The sequence below is a fragment of the Equus asinus genome, chromosome 1, assembly GCF_041296235.1.
Source record: "Equus asinus isolate D_3611 breed Donkey chromosome 1, EquAss-T2T_v2, whole genome shotgun sequence".
NCBI classification, from domain to species: Eukaryota; Metazoa; Chordata; class Mammalia; order Perissodactyla; family Equidae; genus Equus; species Equus asinus.
This window is the reverse complement of record NC_091790.1, coordinates 126477840-126493069: the sequence shown is the minus strand read 5'-3', so window position 1 is coordinate 126493069 and position 15230 is coordinate 126477840. Positions and strand designations below refer to the sequence as shown.

General features: G+C 33.4%; 1 protein-coding gene across 23 annotated transcripts in view; it reads left to right on the top strand.

Annotated features, from left to right (window-relative positions):
* CACNA2D1 (calcium voltage-gated channel auxiliary subunit alpha2delta 1) overlaps positions 1-15230 on the top strand; it is a 516207-nt gene that overhangs the window by 329084 nt on the left and 171893 nt on the right. For all 23 annotated transcript variants that reach the window (XM_014855387.3, XM_044768108.2, XM_014855384.3 and 20 more), the window contains one exon: positions 4024-4153. In XM_014855387.3, the coding sequence (XP_014710873.1) occupies positions 4024-4153 (130 nt within the window). The remainder of the gene's footprint in view (positions 1-4023; positions 4154-15230) is intronic.

Genomic DNA, 15230 nt, shown 5'->3' with positions numbered 1-15230 from the left:
CAGAGAAGAAAATATGTAAACTTACATTTAAAGTGTAGAATAGTACATTGAAAGTGACTTACAAGTGAGAAGGCAGCTCTCAACCTGTCAATGTGTGATGTTTCCACTTTCTCCTTGTGGTACCTGGAGTGTAACAGGTGACTTGAAACCAGCTCACACACAGTTGGTAAGGCGTGGGGAGGTGGGGAGGGCAGCTAATGTTGAACCACATAGTAAATAGTAGTAAACTTTGATTTTTTTCCCTACTTCATGTGCTAGAAATAGGTATAAGTTCTAATGTTTTCTTCCAGCCCTCTAATGAATTCTTTTGGAGACCACTGAAACACGTGTATTTATTTTTATTTAAGTTCTTATGAAAAAGATGGCCTTAATTATCACTTGAGGGAAGTAAGTTGAAAGACTAAAACCTATGAAATTCAGGAGAAAAGCCTAACTAATGTTTTACTTCATGTTCACCTGCAAATTGTCTGTCTGTTTGATTGATGTCAATAGCTCTACACTACAAAGGTATTGCCCTAAATTAAGACAGAAATTCTCAGAGACAAGGGGTTTGGATACCAAAACCTCCTTTGATAAATGCTTCTTTATACCACCATTCCACCATTTGCATGTTCTTGCAGTTACTTAGCATTAAAAAAAAGTCTTGTAAAAAATTTGCCTTTAGTTAAAATTCATAGATTTCAGAATTAGAATTTTCAGAGCTAGAAGGAAACTTCCAGATCTTGTTTCCCTCTCTTTCTTTAAAAAAAAAACCTGAGGTGACACAGCAAAGATTCATAGAGTTGGAATGAGAATGAGAACTGAGATTCCTGACTGAGGCGCGATCTGTCCATTTACCGAATTTCTTCCAATGTTTGTTCTTGCTTCATACTGTAATAGAAAAAGCATAAATTTGGGGACCAGCGAACGTGGATTCACGTTTACTTATTCATTCAACAAATATTATAAAAATGGCAACCAAATACGGTTCTGAGTGATATGCTAGGTGCTGCGATACAACTGAACAATGTCAACGCAGTCTCTCGCCCTCATGGAGATTATATTTTAGTGTAGTAAGACAGCAAACATGGGACAAATACAAAGTTAGATAACTACAATTAGTTTATTGCTCTGAAGGTAATAAATGGGGTAATATTTTCAAGATTCTATGGGGGATAATTTAGGTGGGGGAATCTCCAAGAGAGGATTTTTCAACTGAGACTTGAAGAACAATTAATGCTAGGAAAGGAGACCAGGAAAAAGCATACCAGGCAAAGGGAATGGCAAGCCACAAGGACATCTAAGCCAAGAAGAGCATGATGTGTGCACGGAGCAGAAAACAGGCCAGTGTGGTAGGAACACAATGAGCAAGGATAAGCAGAGCGAGAGATCTGGATGAGTAAGCAGGAAAGAAATAGTCACTCGGAGTCTTGCAGTCCATAGAGAGGTTTTTATTTCATTGTAAATAAAGTGAGATGTTGGAGTCCTGGAGTCCGGGCTCTTTGACTATACCTTAGTTTTATGGCATTAGCCTGTCTCCGCTTCAGGTATCAAGGGAAAATAATTGGTCTTTCTACTTTGCAAAAATATTTTTTTAACTTCTTTTGCCCTGACAATATTTCGAAAAGTTTATTTGCCTATCTTAATATTCATGATATGAAAATTTGTTTTTAATTTTTTAGAAATAAAATGGCCTCATTTAAATATTTTCGCTTTATGATTGAATGTATAATACTATACGGTTTCCATGGGAGAGGACTATATTGAACTTTCAGGCTATCTGAGGTCACATAGTGCTTTTCAAATGCAAGACACTATTTCACAATCTCTTAGTACAGAGAAATAGCCTATTTACCTCTTCCCGAAATTTAGGTTACATATTTGTGTATAAAATAGATATGTATATTTTTTATAGTATTATGTCCCTTTCTAATACTGGTGATTTGAAAATTTCACACTACATGTGGAATTTAAACCAGCTGCCAACTCTTCTGGTCATCACACTTACTTATATTGTGATTCTGATGGCTCTCATCCTTACTGTGTGCTAGGTCCTGGAACAGGTGATTCACATACATTCATCCATCATGCAAATTCATAGTCTATCAGTTTTGAGAATGTTCTCAGATTCTGTGTTCCAACTTTTTTGAATGTTATCACCATAATCTTCATCAGCAACCTGAATACATTTTATTTGAAGAATGTCTGTTTTTGCTTTTAAAATTTAATTTAATAAACATATTTTTGCAGTGATCAGTGCCTTTTTGACTTCATGTAGTTCATTTTTATGTGATTCATATTCATACTTGCCTTGACTCACTCTGTAATATTTAGAAAATGTGTATATGTATATTTTGCTTTAATATCCCCTACAGTATTTTTTAACTTGCTATCTTTCTTTGTGTTATTACAAGTTTCAGCTGCTTAATGTTCCCCTTTTCCCCCCAAAGTCTGCTTATTTCAGACTGTTTCTTCCTTTCCTTTTGCACGTCATAATTACTAATAGAAGAATATGTGGAGGCTTACAGTAGATCTCATCTTTAAGAACTAGAATTTTTTCTTCGATTTTCTTTTGACCACTAATGTTATAAATTTACCTTTTGTGTTAACATTAAAACATTCTTTTCGTAATATATTAAATAAATTGTCTCTGAAGTATTAATGCTATTGTTTTCCCACAGGTAATCTAAGGCATTATAAGGTTTTAATTACCTGAAGAACTAAAGAAATCTTCTGAATTCATAAAAAAATTCTAAAATATCTTGTCTAAAAAATTTTTCCAATGTTGTAATTTCACTAGGGAAAAAAAAAAATACACACGTGTGTGTTTGTGTGTGTATATAGGTGTTAAAACATCTCAGGATACCAATGTGTTATCTGGTCATATAAATTTTCAGAGCCATATGGAAAGTTGCTCATTACCCCTTCTTTGTAGACCTGCTGCCTTTATGTTGTTGCCACATTCAGCCAGCTTATTGTTAAGAAATTTTCTGATTGTTGACTTAAATCTCTTCTATTGTTTATCACTTGCATCACTGCAGTGTGCTGCCAAAATAGTCAAATGTTATGATTTTTTTCAGGGTTGTTTTTTTTTTGAGGAGATTCCCTTGGGTATACAGAAAACAGTCTCTAAAATGGAGTTGATAATATAGACCTGAATGTAATCAAAACATTTTTAGTTAGGGGAGAGTTAAAACAACTAGATTTGAACTGGAAAAAAAAAAAAGTTTAACATAATTAGCCAAAAAAATTGTTATAGAGATGCATTTTGAAAAATGAGTGAGATTCTTAGTTTCTTGCCAGGGGAGGACAACAAGGTAATTCAATATCCAAGGCATAGTTCAAATAGATGGAAAATTAATCTTCATCTTTCAACTCCTGCGGGATTTTCTGGAATTTTTATTGATTGGATCTTAGCTCCCACCTTGGGAAACTAATTGGTTGAAGTTAGGATTTAATTGAGCTTAGAGTTACAATAGATCTCTTCTTTCCTAGTATACTTTCTTTTTTAAAACCAAAAATTGATATACCTGGAAAACATGCAAAAATCAAGGGAACACGAAATAAAATAATCCTTTGTTGCTATCTTTTTGTGGTCATGTGTACCATTTGTTGTCAAACCAAAAGTTATCCTCGACTGCATGATATAAATTTGGTAACATAAACAGTGAAATTTATTTCAAGGGGATAATTTTAATTTGGCTGTATTTAAAGGCACTTATCCTGTTCTGTAAATGTACATTTTAATAAGTGCTGGATAAGGGAAAGCTCTGGTCTTCTCAGGATGATCCTGAGGGACTCCAAGATTGAGGCAATTAGAGAAGTTAGGTTATTGTGTGAATAATATCATGAAGACAAAATGTGAATGCTAATACCTGAATGGAAATTGTGTATCTGATGTCATCATGGTACTATATTTTAAAATACTCTTGTAGATCTATTTTTTGAAGAATAGGTATTTCGCAAATGAAGAAGTGAATGTGAGAATACTTATGTTAACATAAGTTGTAATATCCTGCTTATTGTCTATCTTTTCCTATATAGCCTGAAAAAAATGACAGTGAGCCAGGCAGCCAGAGGATAAAACCTGTTTTTATTGATGATACTAATTTTGGACGACAAATATCCTATCAGCATGCAGCAGTCCATATTCCCACTGACATCTATGAAGGCTGTAAGTAAAAGAATGTGAACAGTTGCTGGAATACCATCCTCTCATCTATCTTATGTATCTCACATGTGAAAAACAAAAAAGAAGCAAATGTGATACTGTTTTATTTACATTTCATTCAGGAATCTGTGGTAAACTCTGATTTGTGTAAAAAAGAAACCTGATTTTCATAAGCAGTTTATGCTCATATTGCTTCATTATGTGAATATTTGTAAGAGTGTCTGTGTCCATTGGAGGTGTCTGTGTACTCTATTGTTTAGTAAATAATTCTGCCTTCCCAATTGACATCAATAGCTTGAAAAGTAATAGATATAGTCTTTAATAATCAAAACTTTGTAGCATAAGTGGACACACACAAAAATTCTTACACAAACGCACAAACTGATGTATATTTTAGACTCTCCAGTTCTTACTACATCTTATCATGTTTTCCAGTCTCTCTCTCTCTCTCTCTTTCTCTCTCTCTCTGCCTTACCCTTGGATACAGGTAAAAGATACCTCCCTCCCCATATATTGTGGGCTGAAGATAAAAAGAAATGTTGCAGGAAAGAAGCAGATAATAGACCTAAAGAAATAGAAAACCACCAAATGGAAGATTTGATTGGGAATCTTTCAGTGTGAGGAAGGGAGGGGAATAAGTGATTTAGGAAGATACAGGGGAGGAAACTTGTGACAATGATGTTCTCAGAGACATCCTATGTATTAATAAGAGCAGAGCCTGAGAATTCTAACTAGGAATTCTCCCAAGGGCAGCCTAATCATCCTTGAGGACCAGTTCTGACCCAGAAGGCAGGGTCTTTGTTCAATCATAGCTCTGGTCTTCGGTGTTATCCATTTTCTAACCCACTCTCCCAACCCCTCTTTCCCTGCTTTCTCACATAAGTAAATGGTGAGGGGAAAGAACCACTTGAGATTTTCAAAAGTATGTTTCTTATATTACCTTTAATTAGAAAGGCTGTACCGTGTACTGGGTATCCAGAGTGTATCCAGAGCTGTCTGGGTTCTGGAGCCAGATGGCCTGGGTTTAAATCTAAATTTTAACAGTGTTATTTTCTTGGGCAAATCCTTTGACTTTCTGGGCAAGAATTTCCTCATCTGTAAAATGGGGATAAGATTACCAACCTGAAAGGTCATTTGAGGATAAAACTAGTTAATATAAGTTTGTGTAATAGTGCCAGTCTCATAGTAAAATGCTATATAAATGTTTGCTGTTACTATTAATTACAATTAAAGTTTACTTAGACACAAAGGATTAAGTACAGGGACTAATATTATAAATTGGCTTTTGTTTTTTGGATTCACTGTGAGATTATTTGTTGTTTAAAGGGGCATTTTGGCATACATGTATGATTCTTTTCATAACATAAATTTCATCTTCTATCAAATTATTCATTCCTTTTGTTTCTTTTTTTAATGTTTCAAAAAGTACATGTTGTTTTCTTCCTATCAGTTCTTTTAAGATAGTACACTCATAATTTTTCTCTATGTATAATAGAAACAAAATTGTGTGTATAGATAGTCTCTGATGTTACATGAGAATTAAACATAATCTGATTTCTTTACAATCCACCTCACCCTATTAATTCCAAATTCTTATAGGAACTACCTGGGATTTAGATTCATACTTTTTTTCACTCTGACCATTGTGTTCTTTTTGTTAAGAATTATTTTTCATATTTATAATTACATTTTTTAACTGTTATTACAACAACTATTTAGACAATACTGACCTGTATGGTTGTGTTTCTCGTTTTCTTAAAAAAATTTTGTTTCAAATTTTCTATCACCTATTATTTTTTGCGTATGTCAACAAGATAATAATCTTATTACTCTAAAATTATATGTTTCTATTGAATTCACATTAGAAGAACAAACTGGCTGGATATAGAAGTTTTGAGTCAAATCATTTTCTGTCAATGCTCTGTGGATATCATGCATTCTTTTCCAACCTGTGTTACTATGTGAAACAAGCTTGAGGTTAACACGAGTGTTTTTGATTTGTTAGAAAGCTTTCATGACTGTGCTTCTGTTTTGTTGCCTCTTATTTGAGGGATTTTTTTCCTTATTTCTGAAATTTAGTAGTTTATAAATGTCAGCAAGATCCTCAAAGTCAGTGATTTTTTTTAACAGCTTTAGTTTATGGAACACTTTATTTAAAATATATATTGACATAGAAAAATTGTATGTAAAAAGAAATTAAAATAAAACCCACTATGACCGAAACAAATGTGTTGTGACCAGAACCCTGCCTACTTGCGACCTTGTGTTAATAGAAAGCCTTCCATTTGTCCAATATTGGTAGTCAAGATAGATTCTCAGAACAGGTTCATAGATTATTGTTTGATTGCCAAGCCCAAAGAAAGGAAAAATAACAAGGTTAAGTGTATTGTGATTTTAATCTGCTTTCTTGTGGATCTAGAAGCTGGGGGAAGTGAGATGGTTCCTTCTGAGAGCTTTGCCTCTGCACCGATTCCCTCTCCCTGCCCTGCTCCATGAGTGATATGGTAGCAGGAGCCAGTGCGCCACAGCTTCATTCTTTCCGGGACATGGGCACCCTTGCCTAGTATAACCTGGGAAAGAAGATGGCTTGCGCTTACTTCCTGCTCTATATCGCATTTGAGACTCATTGTAGTACACAGACTTAGCTGCCAGCTCCCTCTCACGCTTGCTTACTCTCTCCCCATTGCCCTCTCTTCAGGTATACAAAATGTTTAATGAGGCTTTTCCTACTCCTTTGCACTTAATACTCATGTAGAGCAGTCAATCTTTTTTCTACCGTATAGGGATATTTCCTTGAAGTTCGAGTAATCTCATAGTGATTATCCAGAAATCCTCAAATTTTCCATTAAATTCTGCATGAATGATATCAGTACCTCTCACATTTTAAAAACAGATTTCTTTCTTCTTCTAAAAGCCATATACCACAGTGGCAAAAATTTTAATATTGCATACATATTTAACATAGAAAATGATTGTCTCCAAAAGTAGCACCTCCTGAAAGTAATCATGAGTATCAGTTTGGGGCATAGTACTATAGAATATTTTTTAAAATGCAGACACTAACTAATGAAATAATCCAAATGGGATTTTTTCATACTGCTTCTTCAACTTGCTTTTCCTCCACACTTACAGTAAAGAAGACATTTTTGCTAACCTGTTAAAAGGCTGAAAATAGAGAGGAGGAAGATTTCTCTTCAGGAGCAGACTACCCAGAGAATATAAAAACAAAGTAACTTTGCTTAATTTTTCAATGGTATGATGTTTAAGAAATAAAGACAAGTAAAAAATACATTTCATATTTTTTCCATAGATAATTAGAACCTAAAATAATTAGAACTTAATTTACAAGTCTAGTACATTACCTTGTGGGTAAATTTGGCAAATACCAAAGATAAGTAGACTCTACAATTTCATTGACCTGACTAATAATAACAACCATTTATTGAGTTTACTAGTTGCTTGACTCCATGCTAAATGTTCTTAATATAGTATCTCACTTATTTACTATAACTTTGTCAAAATAATTTTGAAGAAGGGAAAACTGAACCAGAGTCTTTAATAAAAGACCACATTATTGGTAAGAAATGGAGTCAGATTTCAAATCAATTCTAATTCCAAACTTTATAATCTTAATCACTACTATAGATACAATTCCTGATATTTTACTTTTGAGTTAATTGTGACTCGGTTATATTATTTGGGAGCCAGGATTGTCCACAGGAGTTAGTAAGATAATTACTTAGCATGAGAATCTTCATTTTCTAATTTTTTTTAACTCTTTATTTTTTCTTAGTTGAAATCACATTGATAATTAAAGCCTGCATCTATTTCATGCTAAAACAGACATGAAATATGACACCAAGTAAATCCAAGCATACATTTTTTAAAGAATATTAATTGTCACAGTAATATACACATCTCCTTTTTGAATATCTTACACTAGTTTTGACTTTGTCTAAGTGCTGTTTTTTTTTCCAACTTAGAATGCAATTATTTGTAAATTTCTACAGAGGATGATTTTAATAGCCTCAGAGAATTAAAAAACAAATTACTTTGATTACTTTGAAAATCAATAAGATAAAATATTTAAATAGATGTTTGCAGAAGTCCTAAGACAAACTTTAGTTTAAGGCATACTTTTTTTAAAAAAGGAAAAGAAGCTTAGTCTTTGGATTACTTATTTAGTCTATTTATTTTAATATTGGCTTCTCCTTCTTTTCTGAATCTCATCACTAAGACTCTGACCCTTGCCTGGCCTGTACTCTTTTAAGATTCATATCCAGTGTTATGGGCTATGGGAGTAAATGACTGGAGTAAAATCAGAAATGTCAACAAGATCTTGAAAATTTAATAATTACTGGTATTCTTCATGCAGTTCATTGGAACATATCAGATTTACAGGATTGTTTTAGGTTTCTGAATTTAATAAATGCAAAATTGCACTTTAATTGAAAGCTTAACTGAAGGAAACAGCCTCTCCTTTCACGTAAAGATAATTGTGTAGCTACATTCTTAGAAGAAGTCTCATGTTCTAACTTCCAAAGGTGATTACTTTTTAAAGTCCATGGAATTGAAATGTGATTACTTTTGCTCAGTGATATATTTGAAGTTTTAGAATGGTATATTTAATTATCTAAAAGTTTTCATTTTTGAAAATTTCACTAGTTGGCACTTTTATTTTAGAAGGCACCCAAAACATACTTAATTTCCTATCTAATTTATCTGTTTGAGTATAAAAAACAAGCATAAAATGGGGCCAGCATGGTGGTGCAGCAGTTAATCACACGCTCTGCTTCGGGCCCTGGGGTTCCCTGGTTTGGAACCCAGGTGCGGACATAGCACCACTTGTCAAGCCACGCTATGGCAGACGTCCCACATATAAAGTAGAGGAAGATAGGCATGGATGTTAGCTCAGGGCCAGTCTTCCTCAGCAAAAAGAGGACAATTGGCAGCACATGTTAGCTCAGGGCTAATCTTCCTCAAGGAAAAAAAAAAAACAAGCATACAGCTTAGCAAAAGAAGGACTGTATATTCTGACTTAATTTGGTTTTAATCATAGAAGTTTGTTAATTTTTTTCATCACTTTAGATTTGAGTGTAGAGAGTGTCTTCATAGAATAATCTATATTCATTTATCAACAAATTTATGTTGATAGTTATTTATAGAATTATTATAGTTTCAAAAGAATAAACGTTAATAAGGTAAAATAATAAGGAACCTCAACTTGCATAACACTTTCAGGTACTAGATACTTTTGTGTTTACACTTATCTTGTAATGTAAGCAAGTCAACTATTATTTCCATTTTAGAAATTAAAAAATAAGCATACTTTTATCACAAAGATACATTCATTTTGATAAAAGAAGACAGGAAAATTTTCATGGGTTGTATTATTATCTTCGGAAGTCTCATGCTTTAGTAAAAGTACATGCTTTTTATAAATTGAACTACTTATAATCGCTAATACTGCATTGTAATTTATCTGGATGATCATTTGTTTTGTCTTAAAAAATATAGCTACTGGATTTCAAATGATGTCAGTTACAAATTACAAAGGAAAAAGCTGCCCTGCCTCTACTAACAAAGCAGCAGAGGCTTTATCATCTATAGCCTTGTGGATAATTGCAAAGACTTTGATCTTTACTTTGATGTAAATGTCTTAATCATTTCAGGCTACTGTAACAAAATACCGGGTGGCTTAAACAACAGGCATTTATTTCTTACAACTCTGGAGGCTAGGAAGTCTAAGATCAAGGTGCTGGCAGATTCAGTTACTAGTGAGGTCTCTCTTCCTCTTTTGCAGGTGGCTGCCGTCTTTGTGTATGCTCACATGACCTCTTTGTGCACATTACAGAGGGAGAGAATTCTGATCTCTCTTCCTCTTTTTATACAGACACCAATTCCATTATGGAGGCAGGAACTAATCCTACTATAGAGACTCCACCCTAATGACCTCATCTATCCCTAATTACCTCCCAAAAGCCCCGACCTCCTAATACCATGACTTTGGAGGTTAGGGCTTCAACATACGGATTTTGGGAAGACACAAACATTCAGTCCATAACAGAGACGGAAAGCTATAAGATGTTTTTTGGAGGAGGAATTACATAATTCGCCTTAGCTTCATTAAAAAAAAGTGGATACTGGATACTTTGTTGAGAATAGACATAAAAGGCAAGAATAGAGGAGGGATGATGGGGCCTTGGACCAAGGTTGTAGCCCAAGGAAGTATTCCGATCAAAAATGTGTAAAGCTTGTATATTTTTGAGGTCTATTCTCTTCCTTCTAATTTTATATTTATTATCAAAAATTTTCTATATTGAAAACATTCTAGTCAATTAACCTAGTTACTCAAAATAGTGTGGCATACAAATTTAATTCTCATAAATAAACCTCATGAAAGCACTTTTAATTGAGAAGGAGCTAATGTGCTAAGATAAAATTATTGAGATCTTTAGATAGTAGTGAATTAAATGAAAGTAAAGTTTGGTAGAATATCAAAAGACTCTCTCTATGCCTTTCTCTATAACTTTTAAATTTTCTTTTCTAGTTAAATAAATTCCATTCAAGTTAGTTTCTTTCCCGATCATTCAGTGGTACAAGTTAGGAACAGATGATAGAAATCTTAGTGGAAAATAGAGAAAAAATATACAGAGAAACTTCTTAATGTCTCCTATTTACATAAATTGTTATACATTGATACAGATTGCTGAGCTCCTTTTTTGGGCTTACCTGGCTCCCAAAAGTCTATTTCCTATAATAGACCTCAGAGTATCAGCAGATTTTAAATTATACAAACTATTGATGTTTCTGTATGTGCGTGATAGTGTTTTGGCTGTTGTTTTCTGTACCAAAAAAATGACATTCAACTAATGCTATGCTCTGTTTCTTTGAAGTGAAACTATTGATTGGGTTGTTCCACTTACCAGAATCTTGGCTGAAATAGTGTATGTTTTTCTTCCAAACGTCTTAGGATTTTTAAAATTGCTTTCAACTTAAATACAATATTCAAATACTTATGTCTATCATTATAAAGGAAACACATGATGATTTTATGAAATACAAAATAGTATAAAGGAAAAAATGTAAAATTATGGTAATATGCATACCATATATGTATATATGTATTCACTAAATATTCTAGTAGTAAATATATAGTAAACTAAAGGAATATACTAATACTGACATATTACCAGAGTGAGTTAGTGTTTATAAGTTTATACTAGACCTTTTAACTTACCAGAAGGTTTATTGTATATTTAATAATATTTTTTTGAAAATCACATTTTAATATTACAGTCACGCATCACTTAACGACAGGGTTACCTTCTGAGAAATGCATCATTAGGCAATTTCGTCATGTGCAAACATCATAGAAAGTACTTACACAAACTTAGATGGAATAGCTTATAAGACACCTAGGCTGTATAGTACTAATCTTTTGGGACCACCATCGTATGTGTGGTCCGTCATTGACCAACATGTCATTGTGTGGTACATGACTGTATGTGTTCCATAACTAGTTGAAATTTGGATTGTTATCATTTTATCATCATGAATAAATAAATTTCTGCATCTCCCATTATTAGGATAAAATACAGGAACTGGTATTAGAAGGTCAAAGCTGTTGATAAATTTCTTTGATCTTGCAGGTTAGTACCAGTTTAGATTTATACTAGCAATGGATTAGTGCCTTTCTAAGTCCAACTTTGTGAACACTGAAATTATCTTTTAAGTTGTGTTTTGTCAATTGTATAAAGAACTGATAATAAGTTGGAATAGTTTACTGCTAATTTTTTTCTAGCTTTAACATCATGTGTTTCTTTTTATGCATTGGGTTCCGTAGCTGTCTAAAATAAAATACTAGGGCACTATGAGAGGTAGCAGCAGTTTGTCTGAGGGGACGATAACAAACTCCTTTAGAAATTACCCTGATTTTCCCACACACTAGATCTCTCGCAAAATATATTGTAGAGTTTTCATCTTTACCTTAGCCTGAATTTAATTATTATATTTAATTGAATTTGGATAAATATGAAGAATTTAAAAATTCAAAATAACAAAATGTGGTAAAGCATACTTTAGCAATAAAATCGCAAATTTTTTTAAAAATACACAAACATTTGGCAAGGCCATTAGAAAATGAGAGAGAGAAAAATATTAAAAGTGAGAGTATAACTCTGGATAAAATGGAGATTAAAATCAGAAAAGAACACTATGTCGAAGAAAATAATCCATAACCAATCTATAAATGAAAATTTGGGTGAGTTTATTCTGAGCTTAAATCTTAGGATTATAACCCGGGAGAGTCTTTCCACAAAGGAACAGAGCACTCCGAAGAAGTGGGGGTACACAGGGTGGTTATATACCCTCAAAGAGGGTGCTTCAAATACGATTGAAATGTCCCTCCCACAATAGTCACAAGACCGCCCCGTCAGCGCAGCACTTGATGGACACAGCAGATAGTAGGTCTGCTATCTTGGTGGGCGTAGCAGGAGGCAAGTCCATTGTCTCAAGCTGGGGGGTCACAGGTGAGCGCAGCAATCAGCCTCCAGCCTAAGGAAAGATGCTTAATCCTTAAGGAGACGCCAACATTGGGAGGGGGAGGGAAGTTGCACCTTTATCTCAAGGGCCTTTTGCTCTTGCCATAGGGAATATCTAAAGTGGATATACAATGCATGTTCAACGGCCTAGGTCAGGCCCTTTTGAAAGGACAAGGTCAGGCCGAATTAGGTTTATACCAAATGGCTTCCTCATATTCTCCAATATATCCTATTGCTTGCCATTTTTATTTGTCAACTATATACCATTTTATAATAAAGTATTATGATGTATAAGAAAAACAGATTGGTTCGTTATAAAATATAAATAATCAAAATTGATTCTGTACACCCGAAATTGCACAATGTTATAAACCATTATGATCTCAATAAAATTACTGGGGAAAAAAAGAAAGAAGCTTCATTAAAAATTAATGAAAATTAAAATTAAAAAATTGATTCAATGATAGGTCAATAATCAAAGAATAAATTGGAAACATATTCCAACTTCTGACCAAAGAAAATACCTCATGCTGAGTGATTTCTGTAAAGTTTTCAAGAGAATAAATACTTTCATGTTTTAAAAATTTTACTAGAACACATAAAAATGGGAAAAGTTTATCAACTCATATCACTTCTTACAGAAAAAAGATCGATATAATGCAAAAAACATAGGACAAAAAAGATAGATAACTGTAAGCCAATCTCACCTATAAATAACGATGAAAAATTCCAAAGAATACATTTACAAAGTAAAGCAATGATGAAAAAATAATGCATGACGACAAAATAAATAACTTACTAATTGAATATTTTAGATGTGTTATAATGTTGTAATATTCTATATCAACCGATGCAGATTAAGCATTCAATAAAATCTTATTAAAATCTTATCAAAATACCACTACCAACAACAAAGACTGCTTTGATAATTGAGGAGAAGTGGGAAATCCCCACCACTTCTTATAAGTGTTTAGGAAGGGTCCTCTTAAGAAGAACAGTTGATCTGTAACAAACTGATCACCCCTTGTTAAAAAAAAAAGCATAAATAATTAGCATTACTCCTCATTAGGAGTAGAGCAATGAAATAGTAGGAACATCATAAAAAGACATTGAGGAGAAACCTGATATATAAAATATAAATTTTTAGGCTAGGATAATTTCATCATATTTAATAAGTATGGCAGAAAGAGAAGCAATTCGCCTTCTGAGGTAAAGTTTGCATTTTCTTTCATTGCCTTTCTCCGATGATGTTTCTCTAATACATTCATTTCATAGATAGGTATATAGTGTTCATTTTCTGATAGGAAAATGTTGACCATAGGAAAACCCAAATGCCAAAGATACGGTCGTCTTCCACTAGTCCTGTAATTCATTTAGGAAAATAGAATAACAGAGCAAGTAGTAATAACAATTTCATGGATTTTGTAAACTTTTATGGACTGAATTGTGCCCCCTAAATTCCTGTGTTGAAGCCCTAACCCCCAATGTGACTATATTTGGAGTAGGGCCTGTTTGGAGGTAAGACCAGTAAGAAAGCTCTCAACAGCAAACCGAATCAGCAGGCACCTTGATACTGCACTTCCCAGTGTCCAGAACTCTGAGAAAATAAGTAGTCTCTGGTGTTTTGTTATGACACCCTTAGCTGAATAAGACATAAATTTATTTCCAGAGAAAGATTATTATAGACTTAAACTGAGGTTTAAAAGAATAAATATAAAACAATGAAAAAGTTAAGCTGGATATTTCACACTTCATACTGAAAGAAATGGTTTACGAATATTTAGCAGCTAAATTTGGATTTGCAAGACCGTTTTTTGCATTTTAATTCAGAATCTTGATTTCTGCATTTCCCCTTGAAATGAATGGGCTCTGGAAATCAAGTAATGCTCCCCAAGCTCAATAGATGAATAGACTTGAATTGGAAAGACAATTAGTATGCAATTCTAGGCTTTTATATAGCAACACTAATTAGATTGGTGGTTTTCATGGAGCGTTCCCTGTTATTTAGTGCGTACCTAGGCTCTGCAGATGTAGAGACTAAAATTTGTAGTTACCGAAGTGTAGTTTTGATTTTTTTACTTTTAAGAGAGGGCAGAAGAATATTGTAACAACGTGATTGATTGGGCAGTCATTCTATGTTCCATCACCAGTCTGTGCAGATAATTTTGTCCTGTGCACATTACAAAATGATTATATTTTAGAATACTCTCCTACTGGTTGAATTTGTGAAGCATCCTACTACCTTATTTGAAATTTAAGGGTTATTTTAACCCATAATAATATTTAGAATTATAAAAACCTCTAGATCTCATTGAAAATAAAGTTGTAAATTAGCTCTTGAGAAGGAGACTATTGCAAGGTCCACTCAGATTCTTTTACGTAGACATCTATTATGGTGGTTGCATGGTCTTCCATATCACTTACCATGGTATTGACAACTACTCATTAGAACATGCCACATTTTCTAAATTGTGCTATAGGTAATAAAATTATATTAAGATTCTTAAGTGGGATAATGGTTTGCTGGTCAAGTAAAT